Raw genomic sequence first — 16,190 nt, 5'->3', positions numbered from 1 at the left:
ATGTTTCAGATAAACCTTTATACAAGCAAAAATTGCAATAAATTTTGGTGCCTTTTTTGGGTGGTTGGAGGGGCGGCGGGGGGGGGGGGGGGGGGGGGGGGGGGGCGCGGGAGAGAGAGAGAGAGAGGGAGAGAGAGAGAGAGAGAGAGAGAGAGAGAAAGAAAGAAATGACACATCTTAATTTACCTTGTCCTTCCTTTTCAACCTTGAGCCCTTCTGGTCTTGACACTTTGATTTTTTCAGTAAAAACAAAACATTTTTGTACCCCATTTTGTTGCTTGTCCATTGTGTTGCTTGTAATTTTATCCTGTTCCCCTGTCATGAGTTCTCAAATATCACTCAACCAGTATAGAGCTAGTCCTATGCCCTGGTTTTTCCAATGTAACTCAAACAAGATGCTAGAAAATATGGGCCACTGCCCAGTGTTGTTGTAGACAAGCAGCTAACCTCCACCATGCATCTGGCCACAGTTGCAGAAGGGAGGCAGGTAACTGAGCTAGGGGAGGACTCTATAAATTCACATCTGAGGCTAGAACATATCGTCCAATTGCTACTGTGCTCTGAACAAAAATGAAGCAATAGCTTATAATTCCACATTAGAGATCAAGGATTTCAAAACAGGATTTTAGTATCATCCCATGACCCCCTTGAAAGAAACAAGTTGGTTGAACACGGAAAACGAGTGACTCCATTTCACTTATATAAACAGAACTTCCATTAAATACAGCTAATTTCATAAAATACAGTGCTTAACTTTTATTTCACTAATGACTGAGCAATTTTACGTGCCAGTGATGCGATACTTCATTGCAGTAGCATTAAAACCACTGCAATGCAGTGAGTAATCATGTAAAGCAATGGCTGATCTACCAGGCATGTTTCCAAACACATTCAAAATCAAGATGAGTCATCCGTAGAATCAATGTGTTATCAAAGCATCGAAAGCATACAATTGACATCCATGTGGAAAAAAACTATGGTGCCTTTGTTTGTGCATAATGCGCATGCATAAAAGAATTTTCAGAGCATACTACCACTAGAAACTTACATTTCTTCAAAATTCCTCACAAATGATTATAGTAAGGGTGCCTTTTCCATATAAAGCTGCCACACCAACTGAGAATCACTCTTGACAATTCATATGTAAGATACAAAGTCAGTTTGTAAAAATCAAAACCACATCAAAAGAACAGAAAAATGCCCATATAAACAATCAAATGGTAACAGGTGAATGTGGAAAATGAATCACTCCTTCATCGTAGAATCAATCTACTTGTTGCTTTTGTCGACTGAAATTACTACAAAACTTAACTGTCCTGGAAATAAAATTTAAAAATCTATATGGTAAAAAGAGGAAAATCTACTGCAAATATTCATCATAATGCGCTGTACCAAGAATAAGCATCATAGGGGATTTTTTTTCCCCCATATAGGAAACTTCATTCTTTAACTATAGTGTGAAGTATTTGGAATGTATAACTAAGAGGTACTTGAAGTGCAGGGAAAATTCTGTTCAAGGAAATCCCCACCTATATTGTTGAAATCATGTATACAGGGACAACTGTTCCCTCCAGAATAAAGGACTTTATGCTAAAATCTGAATTCAGTCAGTCAAAAGTAAGTCCAAGGAAATAAAAGGCTGAGAAAATGGAATGCACTGTAGGTCACAGATGCAGAATCAACTGAGGTGTTTCCAAAGGTGATGGATACTAACCTGGAAATTGAGGTCATTAAGGATTATGCAGAAAAGGCATTAAACTGGAGTTTAAAAGATACAGCTGCCCTGGCTAACTACCTGGTCAAGCAAGTTTGAGGGGCCAAATGACCTGCTCCTATTCAAATATCCTTGTAACATGGTCGGATTTTTGGTTGTTTGTTCTAGGGGGAATCTTGGATACATCTGTATGAAGGAGTTTCCTTTTACATCAAGTTCAGTTCAAAACAAGTTAAATCCATACAACACACAAGCTATCTGGACAAACATAAGCAGCTGTCAGAAGTACACCATGCTAAGTCAACTTCAGATGCCAGAGTTCATTTTGCATTTTAGTAACATTCACAAATAATATGTTGACCCTATTCATTTGAGGCTAGCAAGGGATGGGGGCCAGCTGTCAGGGGCCCATGACGTAAGAGGGTGGTCACAGGTTTGACTGGCTGCTCAGCTGGCCAATCCCTGATACACAGAGCTGGAGTGCCAAGTTTTTTGCTTCTTGTCTAGCTGAAGCACAGTTTGAAGTAACATCAAGGAAAAACAATCAGAAGAAGAGGCCTATCCCCCTATGATTAAGGCCAAATAGTTTCAGAGATTCTCTGATCTGATTTAGGAGGATTAGAACATAGTTGCAGTATTTCCTACTACTAGTGGAGTGCTATGGATTGAAATGTAATCCTTGTTCATTCTTGATAAACTAATTGCACACTCCTGCCAGCAAGTCCTGCAGTGCCACCACTGGCAGGGAAGTATAATTACACCATAACAAGCCAACATAGGCAATTGCTAATATAGGAATTCAGAATGTAAATGTAAAAATTTGCACAAAATACACATGTCCAAAATGGAAACTAAGTTAGGTCGGTATGCCTTAGTACAATTATTCCTGTCCTCCAAGTCTACTTCACCCGAAGACTATTCTTGGTCTTAACTCCCCATGTGCTATTCCATGGGGCGATGACTAGTAATAAACTGATTTTGCAAAAGGAATGCATAAAAGGCAGGCTTAAATATTGGATTCTCCATTCTTTAAAAGGTTTACTCAATACAGTGCCATTAGTGGGGAAATACTTTTACTGCTGTAATCTTTTATTAACTTTGGTTTCTTTCACCACTTTGCTGTTATCAAGGTCATTTTCTTCCACTTTTGCAAAAAAGAGAGACTCTGCCTCTATCCTTCCCTGTGAAATCCTAGTTTGTGCCTTCCTCTGAATTTCACCTGACACCCTCATAGTCAGGCGCCATGACTCAATGTTGCATAAGTTTTTAAACTTATTCAAAATCCCACAGGACATTTTCTCACCCATATAAAGTTCTGTACTTCTATTATCCCAGGGCTCTCCAAATTTCATTAACTCATATTTCAGGAAGTTGACTGAAAACTTTTCATCTTTGCTTTGCGGCAGGCCATGGTAGAGAATCACTCCCCCTCCCCCCATCCCCACCCCGTTTCTCCTCCCCCCCCCGCTTTTTTTTCAATAATTTATATAGATTCTTCTTTCCCCACCTATTTCCATTATTTTTAAATTTAAACTAAAACCTTGTTAGTCTTTCCACCCCACCCCCACTAGAGCTGTACTTTGAATATCCTGTCTTCCATTCTTAATTAGCACTTTTCTCAGACAAATATCACCACCTTCAACACCTCTTTGACCCTTTTGTCTGTGACATCTTTTGATTATCTGCTCATCTCCACACCCTCAATGTCTCTCTCTCTCTCTCTCCCTCCACCCCCCCCCCCCACCTTAAACCAATTTATATTTCTCCCTTCTTCTAACTATGCTTCAGTTCTGCCGAAGGGCCATGAAGGCTCGAAACGTTAACTGATTTCTTCTCCACCGATGCTGCCAGACCTGCTGAGTTTTTCCAGGTAATTCTGTTTTTGTTATGGTAGAGAATCCCCTGGTGGATTTCTCAACTAGTACGTCAAGGAAGGGGAGGTTCATTTGACTGTCCCACTTCATAGGTGAATTTGAGCACAGGATGGAGCCCATTAAGACGTGTAAGGAAATCATTACATGCAGCTGTGGATTTCTCTTCATATATAGTATAAACTGTTGTTTTCCCCCTTATGCTGGTATTCTTGCAAGTGTCCTGATGAGTGCAAGATGAAAAGCTTGAACATGTCACTTTTTTCAGCAATATAAAAGGCATTCTATTAATACTAAGTTACTCTTTCCCCCTGCCCTCCCTCCTTCCCCACCACTTCTACTTTACTTTATCACCGGTGGCTGCCCACTTAAGTACTATACTCTCATCCTCTGGAACTCTGTACCCAATTCCTTCTGCTTTGCCACCTCGCTTCCTTTAAAAAAAAAAAGGCCTTCTTTATAAAAATTCTTTCGACCTTGCGTGTGGTCACCCCCTCCTAACATCCTCCTGTTCAGAATTCACTGTTTGCCTTCCTTATGGATAATGCTGTGCTCCTGAAAGTAAAAAGCTCTCCCTCAATTTGACAGCACACATAACTGAGTCCAGTAACCTGAGTCATCCATCCTCTGCTGATTTTATTTTTGAGCAAAAAAAGTAAACCTTGATATTGAGTGAATTTTACAATAATTTTAATTCTGCCTGTTGTCTAGACCCCAAGTTCTGGAATTCCCTTCTTAAGCCTCTCTCTCCTCCATTAAGGGACTCATTGAAATCTACTACTTTGACTGAGCTTTTGATCTCCTGCCCTAAAATTTCACGTGGCTCTGTTTTTTTAAAATAATGCTTCTGTGAAGCACCTTGGGACATTTTACTACTTTAAAAGCACTACATAAATGCAAGCTGTTGGTGCGTTACGAGGTTTCACAAGATAAAGGACCTGATTATCAGATCGGTCTAAATAATGGGCAGACATTTTATTTAAGCCTCCACACTCAGAGTGAAGTCAGCTACTAAAAAATTAATATTGCACTTACCAACAAGGAGAAGAGTTCCAACTGCCAGGCCTCCTCCTAAAAAGAAATTAACATTATGAATACATTTTCAAAGTGCCCTTAATGATACAGAAGGTTTTAAAATGGTGAATAGAATACGGTTCACAAATGACACTGGCCAGTTTCTACTATATCTCTCAAATCCTGCAAAGGAAATCCTCAATAAAGGGCATGAGGGAAAAGTCACAAGGAACATGCTCTGGAGGTTGCTGCTGTCACTTAAAAAGCTGATGGCAGACTGAAGGGAAGACAAAAGGAAAAACGTGGTCAGATTATATGATGGGCACATATAACAGCAAGGGCTGACAGTGTAAAAACTAGAAAATGTGGAGAACTCTACTTGTCCATCCATAGAGCAAAGGAAGTAGAGTGGTGGGGTGGTAGCAATAAGGATGAGAAAAAGAGGAATGAGATGGAGATAGAGAGATCATAAGTTTACTGGGTCATCCTGATCACTGGAAATTTTACTTTTGTACTGTTGCAAACTATACCAGGCCCTGTGATTTGGGAGTGCTAGAACAGCACTGGAGAAAATACAAATGCATGTTCTCTGTGCAGCTCCCCAAGCATGCCTACTGAAAGAATGTGCCAGATATGGAAAGTAATTCCAACAGATCTTTGATCAAGTTTATTTGCTAGCTTAGAAATTATACCCAAAATTTTTGATCTGAGAACAATGAAAATATTTTCATGTAATTCCATAACAATTCATCTGTACAAATAGAGGTGACAGTACTTTCTTTGAACTGACACCCCTCCCCCTACCACCCCACAAGTTCCATCGCTAAAATTATACTTGACTGAACCACTTCAAGACAAAAATATAATACATCTTTCAGCAATGAGTCATGCAGTTAATATAAATTTTTAACTATGACTCAACAACACACACCAAAGATGATAATACTTCTTCACGTTAATCATCAGCTGCTATGTGGAAATAAAACCTACACCTATTTCTTCAATTCTTGATTTCATAGGATAAAAGTTTTGTAATAATTGATGAACAATGTAATTAAAGCAAAGGAACATCATAGATGGGGCTTACAATATTGTGCCATTTATTGCAACACCAACAAAAGAAAGCAATTATAAATGGACAACTTAACAACATAAAGGAATGATTCTTAATCATTGCTACAATTCCAGTGCATGAAAAACATTGGCACAATGGAAGAAAGAGACATCAGAAGCCCCATTCCCACAGAGAACTTATTCTGCTGCAATAATAAATAGATATTAGCCCATGCCTAGTGATAGTACTCTTGCCCGAGTCAGAAGGCTGTAAGGTTAAATCCCACTCCAGTGACTTGAGTAGATAATCCAAGTTGACACACCAGAGGAGTGCTGTGATAGGTGAAGTCTTTGGAATGGGATGTTAAACCTAGGCCCTGTCTGTCCTCTGACACAGACACAAAAGGTCCCACAGCACTATTCCAAAGATGAGCAGGTGCATTCACTATAATGTCCTGGACAACATTTATGTCTCAAACACAACCTAAAGAAACAAGTTTTTTGGTCACTATCTTTGTTGTTTGCAGGACCTTGCTGAGGACAAATTGGCTACCATGCATTACAAGCGTGGCTACATTTCAGAAAAGTACTGAGTTGGCTGTCAAGCACTTTGTGCATCCTGTTGTCATGAACTGTGCTGCAGAAATGCAAATTGTTTTCTTCTCACCAAAGCTCCTTCTACAGCACCCTCCAAACCTTCGACCTCTACCACCTACAAGGACAAAGACAGCAGATGAACTGGAACACCACCGCCTGCAAGCTCACCTCCAAGCCACACACCATCCTGACTTGGAACTATGGGCACAATTGTCCCAGATTTGAACTAAGTGCGGTAGCGGGATAAACGACGTTTTACCTGCCGCTTGCAATGGCGGCTTCGCATGCTGTATCATCCCAATCTCGCAGAATTAATTATGTGTCCTGGGAAACACACCGTTGATAGCGGGCAGGCTCTTATTTGCCTGCCACATTATCACGTCACTGCTTCCTCACGCCGGGTGCCATATTTAAAGTGCAGCCGCGTGCACACCTCAGTGCTTCCAGGCAACAACTGCTGCGCGGAAAGGCCCCGAAAGGCAAAAACGTTTAATGATGCACCCCTCAAGCGCCTGCTGTGGAGGACCGTCGTGATGTCCTCTATTCCCACGCTGGCCGCAGGATGGGCAGCAATATCACCAATCCGGCTTGGGAGGTGGTGGCAGCAGTGGTCAGCGCCAATGCCCTGCAAAAGACGACAGCTACCCAGTGCCGCAAGAGGATGAATGATCTCTTCCATTCCGCCAGGGTAAGTCACTCTTCTCATCACTCAACACTCACAAATCCATCACACATCCATAGGGCCATCACTCGCTGCCAGTTCAAGGGACGTCACCATTCACTCGCTCACACTCACCTTCATTGTCCTCATCCTGTCCATGGAACCACACACCACCCACACATGCCAGGCATACTTATCATGTGGCCTGGCAGACATATTGCTTACACTCTTTCTCATCTGTATTCATGCAGGAGAAGCTGGCACACATCAAGAACGAGGGGTCACAGACTGGTGGAGGGATGCCTGAAATCAAGGTCCTCACGGACTTTGAAAACAGAGCCATGCAGCTGGTCGACGAGGATCTGGACCATTCCTGTGCTGACGACGAGGCTGGCGGCGCTCTACCAAGTGAGGATCCAGCAGTGCAACATCCATTAGACAACCATGCTGTAAGTGATGTGTCCTGCTTCACAGGCCACTGCCATGTATTAATTATCTCTCCTTGCTTTGGCAGGCACATCAGAGAAACAGCCAGGAGAGTCCATGACCCAGCACCTCCAATCAAGCCCCGAAGAAATCTCAAGAGAAATCTGTAGGCACCCTCCTTGAAGAACCATAACAGTGCTCACCCACACCCTCTACCTTCGCACAGACACACACCTGCTGGGACCTAGTTTTACAGTAGCCTCGGGATCACAATCTGGTGAGCATGTCACACTTTATGATTCACAGCTGGCGGCGGCAGGGGCTTCCCCAGGTCTCCGGCACTCTGAAGGCTGCTGGAGGCTAGAAATCTGCTGAGCCTGAGTCAGATGACGAGCCTCTGGACTTGGTCATGTCTCAGTTGCTGGAGCTGCAAAGGGAAGCTCAGGAACATCTTCTGCACTCCTCAGGTTGTAAGGCATGGAGGAGGAGTTTGGCCACCTCCAGGCTGAGGTGAAAGTGCCACCATGCCAACACCCCGAGGTCAACACTGGTAGGATGGCGGCTGCCATGGAGACCTTGGTCCAGGACATCGGCCCTGCACTGCTGCATGGACTGATCTCCATCATTGATGCCACGCTTGTCCTTCAATAGTATGTACACGAGGTGGGTGGAGAGCAGCTCGATCTCACTCCAGCTTCCCCTTCTCCTCAAGGAGTCAGCCAGGGGCTCTTGGGCACCCATTGGGATGAGGATCAGCAGGTGCACACCAGGGGCCATCCACCCAGGTGATTCCAGGAGTGTCCAGCCCATCCATTTGCCCTCTTGCTGTGACCTCAGCAACTCCAGCTCCAGAGGTCGAGGAGGGTGCCACTGCCACACAGCAGGACCTTGAAAGCAGGCCGGGGCCCTCCAGGTCTTGATCTTCCAGAGGACGCCCAAGTCATCAAAGACAAGATGCAGCAGTTAGCAGGCTGCCTCCACCTTCGCTGCGGATGTCTGGGGAACACCAAGGCGTGGCTGCAGGGTTAGGAAGTTTAAGATGTAGCTCTTTCGAGTCAAACCAGATAAACTAATCAACAAAACCAGGGATAAAGTAAAAGCAGCCCCTTAAAAGGGGAACTGCAAGGACAAAGACAAAACTTGAAGGGAACTTACCAACATTAAATCAAACTGTGATTGGGGAGGTGGTTGGGGGGGGGGGGGGGTCCGATAAAAGACCCCAGTCCCGCAGTGCCCACTGAGCATGGAAGGCCTCGACGGTGCCACAGACACCTCGTGCTTCCTCTCCACGGATACCCAGCCGCGGAAGGGGGCAGACACTCTGGTGAGGCGACCCCCTCGATCGCCTGCTTACTGGACCTGTTAATGGCCAACTTGACCAGGCCCAGGAGCAGGTTCACGAAGAGGTCCTCCTCCCTCCCTGCACCCCCCTCTGCACCAGGTGCCTGTAGATCAGGAGTGTGGGACTGAAGTGCAAACAAAACAACAGTAAAAAGCTTCTCATAACTAAAAAGGGGGTGCAGCTGACAACAACCAATATAAGCATGGTCCACGGACTCCACAAGGATGCAAAAGACACAGGCATCTTGAGAGTCCGTGAACTGACATCCTACGGTTGTATGGGACTGCTGCGTGCAACACACTCCACCCCAGGTACCCGATGAAAAGGGGGAGGACAACTGTGTAGAGAGTCCCCACCCCACCCACTGGAGGCCTCTGCTGCTGGACGGCAACAAGGCAGGCATGTCCGGGTGGCGAGCAAGGGCAAAGGACTGAAGGGTATGCAGCAGCCCACGCAGGAAACCTCTCCTTGCAGTGCAAAAGGGCATGGAGGGCACTTCCGCAAGGCGACTCAGGTTGCAGGGTACCAGCTACCAAGGAAGGGTTCGGGGCTTGGGGCCAACATGGAATTCCATCCAAACAGGGGTACGCTCGGACGGAAGACCGCCGCGTGCCTGCGTCACCTCAAGTCCCAGTATGATGTTGGGGCTGAGCACAGCCATTCTAAAGGTTTTGAATGGCACTGGTCGCCAGCTGGACATCCACCGATGCACAATGTGCCAACTCCTGTGGAAGCATCCAGCCCACTCCTCTGCCACCCAGCACATCCCCAATCCTGGTCACCCCAGCAGCTACAGCCCTCCTCTCTGCCAGCCACTGAAAATGGCAGAGGTGCAGGTTCCTGAGCAGCGGCTCTCTGATAGCCGCTACTCCTGATGGCGGAGAGCTGCATCGCTAGGCAACCATGTTCCAGACTTTGATCAGGTCCTGGTAAAGGACGGGCAACGCCTGCAAGGAGCCGCGAAGGCCTCTCGGGTCTACAAACAGGAGCTGCACGTCAGAATTCAGCCACGCACCTGGCAGAAGAAATACGTTGCCAGGGCACACCATCTCGGAGGGGGCTTGACATAAATTTTGCTGCAGGGCCTGAAGGTGGAAAGTTGCCACCTGGATGCGTAGGCACACAAGCGCCTGACCGCCCTCACTAAGTGGGAGGCTCATAACCCCAGCAGCAACCCAGTGCAGCTGCTTGTCCCAGAAGAAGTCGATCAGCATTCACTGGATTTTTGAGACAAAACCCAGGCGAAGGGTCAAAGTGACCAGCTGGTACCACAGCATGGTGACAATCAGCTGGTTTATGACCAGCACTTGACCCTGGTAAGACAGCACTCGGAGCAGTCCTGTCCAGTGGTGTAGGCGAGTGGTGACTTTGGCCTCCAGCTCCTACCAGTTCGCTAACCAGGATTCCTCAGCAGGGCAGGGGTGCACCCCCAGGTAGAGGAGGCTGGTCCTGCTCCTTGTGAAAGGTCTGAGCTCCTCGAGTAGGGGGTCCATCCGCCACTGACCGAGCAGGAGTCCAGAATACTAGTCCCAGTGATTCTGGTAGAGGACGCGGCAAAGCAGACCTCCTGGCACTCGCGCATCCTCCACAGGTCAGCTGGGTCAGTGAACACGAGGAGCACTTCATCAACCTAAGCCAAAAGGACCACTCCGATGCCCGGCCCACGTAGAACCAACCCCGACAACCTCTTCCACAAGAGGTGCAGGAAAAGCTCCATGCAGATGGAATACAATTGGCCAGACAAGGGGCAGCCCTGACACACTCCTCTCCCAAAATGAAGGGGCGCCTTTAACTAGACAATGTGGCAGTGTTCAGAAGTTGGATCGGGGCGACAAAATGCGTCCCGAGTCCAAATGCTCGCAGAGTCCTGAATAAATATTCATGATCTGCCCTATCGAATGCCTTCTCCTAGTGAGGAGGCAGAAAGGCACTCGACAGACCCGCTTCCTTCTCCAGCAGCCCAGAAACAGGGAACCTCTCATCCTCCAGCAACAGGTTGTTAAAGTGCCAGGACGCAGACCCTGTCCGAGCACAGGACGCAACAAGTTCCACCCACACCAGACGGTGGTCCGAGCATGGCACCTGCTGCACAGAAGCCGACAGAACGCATGACACAAATGCCTTGGAAACAAAGGCCGTCGAGGCTGGATGCTCCGACTCCAGGTGACATGAAAGTGAAAACACTGGAGTCAGGATGGAGATGTCGCTAGACATCCACTAAGTCGAAGGGTCCGACCAGGTCCCTCAACTTACTCACACCTAGCATATGGTGCTGGGTACCGAGATGGTCCCTAGCCTCAAGGATACAGTCGAAATCCACCAGTCCAAGGCTGGCTGGAACCGATATCGGCGACCGCCCGCTAAAAATTACTGGAGCTCCTGTAAAGGGATGAGGGGAGAAATGATGGGGAGCACCAGGGGATCCACCAGCTCACCCGACAATGACTCTTAATTTGTCCTCAGTGCTCACCACCGAAACCTTGTCCTCCTCCAGTTCGCTGCCACCAGCTTCCAACCCATTCCCTGTTTTGAGTAAGGGAGCTGGATCGGAGCTGCCAGTCTGCTCCACCTCCACCTCGATCCCACTCAAGGATCAAAGGCAGAGGGGCCCTCAATGGTCTCCTCTTGGGGGATATGCCAAAGGCGACGGTGGCTGAGAGCCACATGCCCCATTGCTGCCGGGAGAAAAGAGGAGCGACGATGCCAGCTGCAGCCACCTGGATGGTGCTACAGCCTTGGAGACGGGTCAGCTCTTCCTCACATGCCCATCTCCTCAAAGGCATGGCACAGCACACCATCCGCTGACCAGGAGATACGGTAAGCAGCCCCCTCAAGGATAATAACAAAGCCCCCCCTCTGTACACTCCCGGGCCAGGCGAACGAAAAGCTGGCGCCAGGAGTACACATGTCGAAGGCAACATCTTTTAGGCTGAGCGGGATCGGTGCCACCCCCAACCTGACCTCCCCCAGATGATAAAGGTGGGGAGGAGGAGCTCATCCGGATAAAGGGTAGTCTAGAGGGTCCTCCGCCAAGAACATCGCGCCCCTTTTGTGAGGGTGAGGTGCATCACCCGCTCTGCCTTCAAAAAAGAACATTGCCTTTCCATACACCTTCGAGGCTGCGACTATGGTGGAGGGGCCGACAACCCCAGCCATAGCCTTCAGTAAGGCCTCAATGGTCACGGTGGGGTGGGTGTAGCATTCCATCCCCCTCTCCCCCGAGTTTGCGGGTAAGCAACTTAAAAGGTGATGGGGCCTTTGGCAGGGGCTGAAGAGACCACCACCCCTGCATAGGCAGCCCAAGCGGGCCCTGCCACCAGTAAAGATGTTGTCGCCATTGGGGGGTTGTACTACACCCACCCCGATGGAAGCAAAGAAAACAAAAAACAAACAGAAATAGTCCGAAGCAAATGGGGAGTGGGATAGGCAGGCAGGCACCTCCATGTTTCTGGGATGGCGTGGGGGGGGGGGGGTTGCAGGGTGATGGTGTATTCTCCAATCTTCCGCTGCAGGGGGAGTCTTCACCTCACCAGCTTGCACTGCCCAGGCACAGTTCACAAAAGATGTTGAATATCCTCGAAAGCAGTTAGCTCTGGGCAGTACTAGCTAACCCAGCCAAGGCAAGGGAGAGCAGAGTGGGGTGCGGGTCTTCTTCCCCTCCAAGTTCAGTCTTTCACAGCCCTCACTGCTCAGGTGTTCTATTCCTCCCCCTGCAGACAACCAAACAGTCCAAGGACAGTTCTTAACCTCCCCCAGGCACCCACCTCCATCAAAGGAGCAGTCCTCCCCCTCTGGACGTATGCAGGTCCTCTCCCTTCCAGCTCTCTCCAAACTCCCACTCCCAGGCTCTTCTGGTCACTTTTACGGCCACAGGATGTGGATGCCCTCCATGTGGCACCAAATCCTGCAGAAACTGGTAGATGTGACCGGCCAGATATGCGCAGTCTTCGGCCACACTGGTTCTCGGTCATCTGCAGGAATGAAAGACAGCAACCACAGACCCTAGGTCTAGCACAGCACCGATTCGCTGTGGCTATTTAGCAGGGTGTGTGGGAGCCTCACTCGCCCCTTCTTCCCAAGTTGCTGTCCCTCCCTCTGTGCAGCCAGGCACCTCAGTTGGGCTCTTCTCCATCGTGTTCTCTTTCTGTACACTACGAAGCATGAAGCTAGTTCACCAGGCCCCATGCTCCTGATGTACTTCTCCTGCATGGCGAGAGAGAAACACAAGTGGGTTAGCCTGGATATTCTAAGAACCTCTCAAGTCTGAACGCCCCTTAACCCATCCCAGAAAGTGCTGGCCACCACTTGGATGACTAGAGTTTAATGCGCTGCACGGTTGACTGAAATGCCACCCTACTTCCCCTATTACCGATTGCCAGCAGTTTTGCCCACTGGACTGTATGCTGTGCTCTCCGCTCAAACAGAGATTCTCTTAGGGATTCTCTTAACCCACGCGACAAGGCTGCGCTGTTTGCTTGAACCATAGGTGAGACTGGTCCAAACCAGGATGACGACTTTGCAAGGGGCTGTGAGCGCCTCCACCAGTGACTGCCGTATGGCCAGCTTTAGCAAGGAGCTAAACATACCCAGTCGTCCAACTGTTTGGCAGTCCACTAAAATGCTCATTAGTTTGCAGTCTGTGCCCAAGCGGTGAAAAGCGCTGGAGCACTTGGTGGTACTTTCATGCCCTGCGCTGTTCAAGTGGGCAGATAAGCTAGAGGCCCGACTCCACACATGCCAATGTGGCTGCATCTGAACTGTCTCAGTTTCAGAGGAATGGTCACTTTATACAAAGTTTTCCGAATGCATGGCCGCATCCCTCCCCCGCCACCCCGCTCGCATGTGCTTGTGCACTACCTTCAACTGCAGGGTAGCCCTTGCACCAACACCCCCCCCGCCCCCCACCACTTTTAAACCCATCAAGTCGCCTCAACCGCAGGGCAGCCCTTACCACCCCCCCACCCACCCCTCCACAAGTCACCTCAACCTTGAAGTCCAACAGGCAGCCCTCGTGAGCACTGTGCAATGTTACTGTGCACTCACCTCAGAGTTCCCTCCAAAGTGCAGCCTGCCAAGTGCAGGCCTTATGTATGCTGTTGTGAAACACATCAGCGTGCAATCACACCGATATGGGCGGACGATCCAGCGTAGGGGAATTATTCTGTTGGGCTGGCCTTATAATGACATGCACACGTATTGCAATGAGGTTCCCGATGTCCAGAAAAGCGGCCGGCCATTGACGGTCTGAGCAGACGATCGCAAACTGGTTTCAAGACGTCATGAAACCGATTTTTGGCGCTCTCACCACATTGTCTGCTCTTGCCACCGAACATGCCTGACACCAGCGGGCACAGAAAATTCCTTCCTATATTGCTAGTTTTTCATTGTTGCTGGGTCAAAATCATGGAACTCCCTCCCAAACAGCATTTTGGGTATACCTAAACCACATGGACTTCAGCAGTTCAAGACGGCAGCTTACCACCATCTTCCCAAGGGCAATTAGAGACGGGCAACAAATGCTGGCTTAGCCAGTGATGCCCACATCCTGTGAAAGAATACAAAAAAAAGTTACTTTCAGTGTCTGGCACTTTCTCAGTATGCATTCTTGAGGAGATGCACAGAGGTCATCAAGGCCTATGCACAGTAATAAAACTCCTTTGATATTTTCTCTTGTACGGTGCTAATTTTTCCAAGGCAGACAGCACTACAAACTTGTCAGATTCCCTCAAGTCAGTGACTATGAAGATCCAGTAAAATTACAAACAAATATTCCAAGCCACTGGCCTTAGCAAATCCAGCAAGTTTATTTATATTGGCTATACAGTTTATGAAATTACACTGAAGTATTGGGAAGCAGCAGTGCTAGCACAGAACCTCAAGAACACAAAGGCAACTGAAGAAAGGACATTTGACAATTCAAAAAAATTAATTCAGAGAACAAAAGGTACCACACAAATCATGATTTTGCATTGCTAGGGGTGGAAAGGGAATTCTGCTTGCAATCCCCCAAAACTCTTTCCATCCATTATAGATGTTAATTGGTCAGTTAAGATATTACAAAAGCCCTGTTCCTCCTCAAATAATCATCTCAAACTTAGGATATCTGAAGAGATTTAGAATCCAAAATAAACCTGTGAAGTTATTCGAACATGGTAGAAGATCCTCCCCTGTTCTATGCTTGGCTTTTGCCACTTATACACACAGGAAACATGGAAAGTCCTGAAAGAGTTACAAATGATACAAAGTTTCAACTCCTTCCAATCACCAAAATATAATGTACCATTGTGATGTTGCTGATGAATCACATTCCACTTCCTGCAACTTCCTCACTTCTGAACCCTAGAGAAACACCTGATCCAACTTGGTGAGCTCACCATCCTCAAGAAAGTTGGTGAATCAGTATTTAGTCATTCTCTATTGGTCTCAGACCGGATATCCAAGCCCAAGTTCCTCCATTTAAAAGTCATAGAGGTCTACATCACAAAAAAGGCCCGTCGGCCCATCGAGTCTCCGCCAGTCAAACAAGTATCTAATTATTCTAATCCCATTTTCCAGCACTGGGCCCATAGCCTTGTATGTCATGGCATCGCAAGTGCACATCCAAATACTTCTTAAATGTTATGAGGGTTTCTGCCTCTACCACCCTTTCACGCAGTGAGTTCCAGATTCCCACCACCCTCTGGGTGAAAACATTCTTCTTCACATCCCATCTAAACCTCCTGCCCCTTACCTTAAATCTAAGCCCCCCGATTATTGATCCCTCCACCAAGAGGAAAAGTACCTTCCTGTCTACCCTATCTATACCCCTCAATTTTATACGCCTCAATCATGTCCCCCCTCAATCTCCTCTGCTCCAAGGAAAATAACCCCAGTCTATCCAACCTCTCCTCAGAACTAAAACTCTCCAGCCCAGGCAACATCCTAGTAAATCTCCACTGCACTCTCTAGTGCAATCACATTCTTCCTATATTGCGGATTCCAGAACTGCACGCAATACTCTCTAGCTGTGGCCTAACCAGCGTTTTATACAGTTCCAGCATAACCTCCCTGCTCTTATATTCTATGCCTTGGCTAATAAAAGGCAAGTATCACATATGCCTTCTTAACCACCTTATCTACCTGTCCCACGACCTTAAGGGACCGGTGGACATGCACACCAAGGTACCTCTGATCCTCGATACTTCCCAGGGTCCTACCATTCATCGTGTAGTCATTTTATTTAAAACTGAACTGACTATAAGTCACTGAAGCAGCAGTGGAGTTGATGGATCAATGGAAAATGACTCCAATACTATCCAATCTTCATTACCTCTAGGACACACATTTTCTAAAAAGTTTGACATAGCTAAATGTACCCTGTATAACTGAAAATTTCAAGGTTTTTGTTTTTGTGCGATACTGACCATTGAGGCTCACGTGGTTGAAAATTCACGTTCACGTTGATCTGCACAGATACGAATAGATCTTACTTTTCTAATTTGGGATATCCACCAATGAAGCAACAGCACCAAG

At 47.4% G+C, this 16,190-nt stretch overlaps 1 protein-coding gene across 4 annotated transcripts in view; it reads right to left on the bottom strand.

Moving 5' to 3' along the window:
* Nucleotides 1–16,190, bottom strand: part of elp4 (elongator acetyltransferase complex subunit 4) — a 307,678-nt gene that overhangs the window by 279,019 nt on the left and 12,469 nt on the right. For all 4 annotated transcript variants that reach the window (XM_078549418.1, XM_078549419.1, XM_078549420.1 and 1 more), the window contains exon 2: nt 4,621–4,656. In XM_078549418.1, the coding sequence (XP_078405544.1) occupies nt 4,621–4,656 (36 nt within the window). The remainder of the gene's footprint in view (nt 1–4,620; nt 4,657–16,190) is intronic.

The sequence above is a fragment of the Cetorhinus maximus genome, chromosome 9, assembly GCF_964194155.1.
Source record: "Cetorhinus maximus chromosome 9, sCetMax3.hap1.1, whole genome shotgun sequence".
NCBI lineage: Eukaryota > Metazoa > Chordata > Chondrichthyes > Lamniformes > Cetorhinidae > Cetorhinus > Cetorhinus maximus.
The sequence above is the reverse complement of the archived record's forward strand: the minus strand, read 5'-3'. Positions and strand labels throughout refer to the sequence as shown.